General features: G+C 32.6%; 1 protein-coding gene across 1 annotated transcript; it reads left to right on the top strand.

The window, feature by feature from the left end:
• Positions 1-1144: 1144 nt before the first annotated feature.
• On the top strand, positions 1145-1753 carry LOC110606286. Its single transcript, XM_021745034.1, has one exon. It carries the CDS (start codon positions 1145-1147, stop codon positions 1751-1753), a length of 609 nt encoding a protein of 202 aa, XP_021600726.1.
• Positions 1754-7030: the final 5277 nt, after the last annotated feature.

The following is a 7030-nucleotide window of genomic DNA, read 5'->3' on the forward strand; positions in this document are numbered from 1 at the left end:
TGTAGATCCAGAGTTGATAAGACAAATTGAGGAGGAAGTAAAAATTATCAGAGAAAGGTTAAAAACTGCAACAGATAGACAAAAATTCTATGCAAATTTGAAGAGAAAAGATATAGAATTTGCTATTGGGAACAAAGCATTTTTAAAAGTATCTCTATGGAACAAAAGGAGTTACTGAAAGATTATGATTGTATTATAGATTATCACCCAGGCAAAACTAATCTGGTGGTAGATACACTCAGTACAAAATCCTTATTTTCATTAAGAGCAATGAATGTGTGGTTGACTATAATGGATGATGGAGCTATCATACCAGAGTTATAAGTTAGACCCAGCTTAGTACAACAAATTAAAAAAGCACAAAAAAAAGTTTCAGAGCTAGCTTTATGGACTAGACAAGTATAAGAGGGGAAGAAGTAGAAGCATGTGATAAGTGATGATGGCTACTTGTACTATGGTAATAGAATATGTGTACCTAACACTGGAGAGTTGAAATACATTATTCTTTCAGAGGCACACAACAGTCCATATGCTATGCATCCAAGTAGCACTAAGATGTATCAAGATCTAAAAGTGCACTATGGGTAGCCGGGTATGAAAAGAGATATAGTTGAATTTGTAACAAAATTTTTGACATGTCAACGGGTAAAAGCAGAACATCAGGTTCCATCAGGGTTATTGCAATCTATCATTATACTAAAATGGAAATGGGATAGAAATACTATGGATTTTGTAATAGGATTGCCACTCACACCAAGGGAGAAAGAAGCCATTTGGGTAATAGTTGATAAGTTAACTAAATCAGCACATTTCTTGCCAATCAGAATGGATTATACATTGGAAAAGTATACAGAATTGTACATTAATGACATTATGAGACTGCATGGTGTTTCTATCTCTATCATATCAGACAGAGATTCAAGATTCACATTCAGATTCTGAAAAAAACTACATGAAGCTCTAGGTAATAGATTGAAGTTTTATACAGCTTTTTCATCCTCAGACAGATGGCCAATCAGAGAGAGCAATTTAAGTTTTGGAAGATATGCTAAGAAGTTGTGCAATTGAATTTGAAGGAAGTTGGAAAAGATATCTTCCACTAGTAGAATTTGCCTACAACAACAGTTATCATACTAGTATTAAGATGGCCCCTTATGAAGCACTGTATGACAAAAAATGTAGAACCCCATTATGCTGGATAGAACTTAATGAAACTAAACTTGTAGATCCAGAATTGATAAGACAAATTGAGGAGGAAGTAAAAATTATCAGAGAAAGGTTAAAAACTGCAACAGATAGACAAAAATTCTATGCAGATTTGAAGAGAAAAGATATAGAATTTGCTATTGGGAATAAAGCATTTTTAAAAGTATCTCTATGGAAGAAAGTGTTAAGATTTGGTAAGAAAGGTAAGCTAAACCCTAGGTTTATTGGTCCATATGAAATCATGGAACATGTGGGTCTAGTAGACTACAGGCTAGCTTTACCTCCAAAGTTAGATAAAATACACAATGTCTTCCATGTATCCATGTTAAGAAGATATAAATCTGACCCTTCATATGTCATTTCAGTAGAAATTATTGATGTGCAATCTGACTTAACTTATGAAGAAGAACTAATGAAAATTTTAGCAATGGAAATGAAAGAGATAAGAAATAAGAAGATTCCTTTTGTTAAAGTGCTATGGAGAAATCACAAGGCAGAAGAAGCAACATGGGAGAGTAAAAAAGTGATGAAGCAACAATATTCATAGTTACTCAATGCAGGTAAAAACTTGAGGACGAAATTTCTTAAGAGGAAAAGAGTTGTAATATTCTCAAACCCATAGTTAAGAATAGTGACATTACTAGGTAGGAGTTAGAATATTTCACTACTAGAGCAAGTGGCATTAGGGGAGGTGCTAACTTACCCCGAGATACTTAGGGAGGTGCTAGTATAACTCTAAACTGCTAATAACTGAATTATAGAAAATTCAAATAAAGAAACGGATATATCCAGAAATAATATAGACAGTGTGATTAGTGAGTCAGAAACGAGTCACTTTCAAGAGGTGCTTAGGATTTCCCAACGTGCTCACTTAAGGTAATTGTTAAAATCCGACATGCTCACCTAAGTGAAATGTATTTCTAAAGGCTAAAAGCATAAGTTAGTAGGTCAATCTATGAATATCAGAATTTAGAAAACTAAATTGAAACATGGTAAAGAGTTTAGTAGGTTAAAGTGTGAATATGGAAAGTTTAAAAGTAAATTTCAAGTTTGATCCTCCATTTTTCCACCTTTTCACCTAAACCCTCCGTGTGTCACTTAACTAAGCATGAAAGAAATGACAAAATAAATGAAAAATGGGTTGTCTTCTTCCACCCTCCTTATGGCCGAAGATCAAGCCATTAAAAAGATAAAAACTTTATTTTTTCTTCTTCTATCAAATCCAAATCAAACTCTCACCAAAATAACATCTTTCTCTAATAAAAATCCATCCTAATATCAAGAGCTAAAAAAAAGAGCCATATATTGAAAGAATTAAAGAAGAAAAGTTTAGGGTTCCATGTGCACCAAGCTTGAAAATCAAAGGTGAGTATAGAAATGTGTAGAAAATAATATCTTCTCAGTTTTTCATGCATGAATTTGAATTATAAAGTTTTAATTTTCAATTTATTCAATCCTTTTCTAAGATATAAATTTACCTAGGTGAAGTAACATCAAAGAAAAAGGAGATAGCTAGGGACTAGAAGTGGAAAAGAAAGAGAAATTCAAGAAAGATTTGGTGGTTGTAGGATTTTCTATTTTCCTTTGATTTTCTCATGAATATGTGAAATTAGGAATTAATTTTTCTTGCTTAAAATATTTTTTTTGATTGTATAAATATGTAATATGAATGTTGAAATAATGTTTGGAAGGTTTTAAGCAAAGAAATTTAAGATGGAAGCTAAAAGTGTAAATCTAGCAGAACATATTTTAATAAGGCAGATTGTGTTAGCTGCTTCATAACTTCTTGTGTAGTTGTCAAAATTAGGCCTAAGATATATCAAATAAAATTTGAGATAAAGAGCTAAAACTTTTATAAATTGACTAAATTTTAAATCCGTTGGTAATATAATATAAATTGCAAGTGAATATGAACTGGTCACAGTGATAGAGCATCCAAAATAGACTGTATTGATTATACCATAAATAATTTTATACTCAATGAAATTAGTTGAGACCAGTGCCAAATAAATCTTAGGAAGTATACCTAAAACTCTGTATTGATTATACCATAAATAACTTCTTATCTACCTAGTTGATCCTACTATGTGTATATAAAGGCTAAGAACCTAATTAATATTGATGCTCGATTTTTGTGAAATTATCAGTAAATGTTAATATGTTTGCATCTATTGCATGTACTAAGCTATGGTGATTTGCTATGAATATAAAATGTGCAATAGTGGTAAAAGAATATATTTTATTGAATATAAAAATAATTATTGGGGTGCACAAGAATACATATTGCACTCCTATCTTATACCAAGAAGTTTGAAAGTAGGCTTTGTATCATATAACCTACACTTTACATGCTTGTAATTATCTACTTAATTATCTATATATATGAATATGATTACTCTATTTCATCATTTGTTTGCAATCTCGCAATGAGTATTGACTCAGCGTGCTGGTTTTTACCTCATGCAGGTTGTAGATAAAATAAACACTGCAGAGGTCATCAAAGATCAACATCGAACATCAAGACCATTATCGTAGCTGCTTATTTTGAGTCTCGAGTCATTGTACAATTATATTTTGGCAGGCATGTACATATTAAATAGAATGGGCTATGATGGTTATGTAAGTTAAAATAATATAATCATGTATGAATAAAGAAAATGAGCTAAACATTTGAGTGTGATGAAATTAATGGAAAAATAAGGAATGATATTGTTATGAAAAGTGTGCCAAATTAAAGAATAGTAAGATATCAAATGGCAGTTGATAATAATAAAATATTTTTTATATGTATTACAGATTGAAATGCTGATAAAACAGAGAAAACTCTGCCAAAATTTTAGTTTGAAATCTCACATTTACTTTACTCACTTTATGAAATTTACATGAACTACCTAATAATTTGGTAATTACACATAAAAAAATGGTTTAGTTTTGAAACATCTAAGAAAGTATAGTTTGTGACGATCCTTGCTGTCTACACCTTGATAGGGTAAGGGGTGTTACAAGGTTGTTGACAGTCCACTTGTGCTTGAGGCTGTGGATGCCATTCAGATCCTCCTTTAAAAGGTGATGTTGTAGTAGATCTAGCTGTCATGACTGCTGATGTTCCGAAGAACACCTCTAAAGTTGAGCCTAACCTAGCTGGTGACCTTGCTTCTTCTGGGGAGATTTGAAGACCTTCCCTTATTTCAAGAGTTTTTGTTTGTAGATATGCAACAATCTTATGATTACTTGTGTATTTTTTATATCCCATAATATACATTTTTATTTTTAATGAAACATTTTCTTTGGTTGCAACTTGATGCTTAATATGCTTGCTTTTCTGTTTAGATTTTTCTTGTGGGGCATACTCATCCCTATCTTTAGTTTATACAAAATCTTAATGTATCGTTAGATGGGCGGGCCATTGACAATTTGTTTTAGTCCTGATGGCCTGCCGTCACAACTGTACTTTAAGATTTTTGTAAACGAAAGAAGTAGTAAATAAATTATTCAATGAAGATCATACTCAAGACTACTTATAAATCGTGGTTTGTAAAAATTTCCACTCTTTGTGCATTTTCGAGTATTTTTGCTTTGGAGTATTGTTTGGTAACTTAGTTCTAAATTCACTTTTGAGCTTTTTGCCTTTAGTTTGCTTCCGGGCATTTTTCTTATACGTGTTGTCCAAGCATTTTAGCTTGCGTATTTTCTTTCGGACTTTTAGCCTTGAGTTCACTTTCGAGCGTTTTTGTTGCTATGCGTCTTCCAAGCCTTTTTTGCTCTTACACGTCTTCTGGGCACTTAGCCCTAAGTCATCTTCCGAGCGTGTTTCTTTTTACGTCTCTTTCAAGCACCTTTACTCTTACACGCCTGCTGAACCTGTTTGCTTTTGAGTGGTTCGAGCACTTTTGCTCTTGTCGTATTTTGGCTCTTCTGTCCTTATTTTATTTTTGAGCATTTTGCTTATACATGTTGTATGAGCATTTTAGCTCGTGTATTTTCTTCCAAACTTTTAGCCTTGAGTCCACTTCCAAGTGTTTTTGTTGTTACACATCTTTTGAGCCTTTCAATGTTTTATAGAAATTATGATAGTAGAGTAATTATGCTTGTAGTATATGTGGATGATATTGTTTTCACAAAAAGTGACGTTGCTAGCATTACATTCCTAAAAGAATTTCTCAAAATATAGTTTCATACAAAGGATTTAGGCTCCTTGAAATATTTTCTAGGCATCGAAGTTATGCGGTGTAAGAAAGGTATTTCTTATCTCAAAGAAATTATGTTCTTGATTTATTGGCAGAAATAGAAAAATTGGGTACTAAGCCTTGTAGTGCACCAATGACTCCTAATCTTCAACTTACCACAGAAGACAGTGAACCATTTGCAGATCCTGAAATGTAGAGAAGATTAGTTAGCAACCTAAATTATTTGACAGTGGCTCGTCCTGATATTGTATATTCAGTGAGTGTGGTAAGTCAGTTTATGTCCTCTCCTACTGTTGCTCAGTGGAATCTAGGACAGATTTTTTGCTACTTGAAAGGGGCGGGCCCCAAGACGAGGTCTCTTCTATAGTAACCATTGGCACTCAAATATTGAATGCTTTTCTGATGCTGATTAGGCAGGCTTGAAGGTCGATAGGAGGTCAACCACTAGATATTGTATTTTTGTGGGAGGTAACATGGTCTCATGGAAAAGTAAGAAACAAAATGTGGTCTCTCGTTCTAATGTTGAATCTAAATATCAAGCCATGGCACAAGCCGTATGTGAAGCCTTGTGAGTGCATCAACTGTTGGAAGAGGTTGGATTCACAAATTTGATGTCTGTTAAGTTGTGGTGTGATAATCAAGCAGCTATTCATATTGCCTCCAATCCAATATTTCATAAAAAAACTAAATACCTCGAGGTTGACTATCATTTTGTTCATAAAAAGGTCCAACAAAAGATAATCTCAACAGGCATATCCGAACTGAAGAACAACTAGGAGATATCTTCACTAAAACTCTAAATGAGACTCGAGTTGATTATATATGTAACAAGTTGGGTATGATTAACATCTACAACTCCATTTTGTTATAGGTTATAGGAAGTAAATATTGATAGATGTGTTAGTTGCTTAATCTTAGGGATTACATGATCATAGGTTTAATTTTCTTTCTTTTCTAGATACAGTCTCTTATGTATAATGTTGTAATCTCTATTGTAATGTATAACAAATATTGCTTTTCTACATGTACCAATGATTACCCAAGCCATAGGCGAGTACACGTATTTCATTATGTTCACTGATGGCTATATTAGATTTAGTTATGTACATTTAATGAAATACAAATCTGAATCATTTGAAAAGTTCAAAGAATTCAAATTTAAAATTGAAAAATAGACTGGCAAAAGTATTAAATCAATTAGATTTGATCAAGGTAGTGAATATTTGAGTCAAGGGTTTTGTAATTATCTGTAGAATGAGATTCTCACACAATGGACTTCACCTGGAACACTACAACACAATAGAGTTTTAGAAAGGACGGTCAATAATGAGTCTTACAGACTTATCTCTATTCTTTTAGGAAATACCTTGCAAACTGCTATACCTTTTTAATAGAGTTCCATCCAAATCTGTTGATAAGATTTCATATGAGATGTGAACTAACAAAAGGTCAATCTTATCACACATTAAGATTTGGGGATGTGATGCTTATGTGAAGCATCCGATATTTGATAAGTTAGGAGCTAAGTTAGATAAATGTGAGTTTGTGGGATATCCAAAAGAAATTATTGAATATTACTTCTATCATCCTATTGAGAAAAGGTATTTGTCTCAAAATATGCTATCTTTCTAGAAAAG

Source organism: Manihot esculenta, chromosome 18 (assembly GCF_001659605.2).
Source record: "Manihot esculenta cultivar AM560-2 chromosome 18, M.esculenta_v8, whole genome shotgun sequence".
Taxonomy (NCBI): Eukaryota; Viridiplantae; Streptophyta; class Magnoliopsida; order Malpighiales; family Euphorbiaceae; genus Manihot; species Manihot esculenta.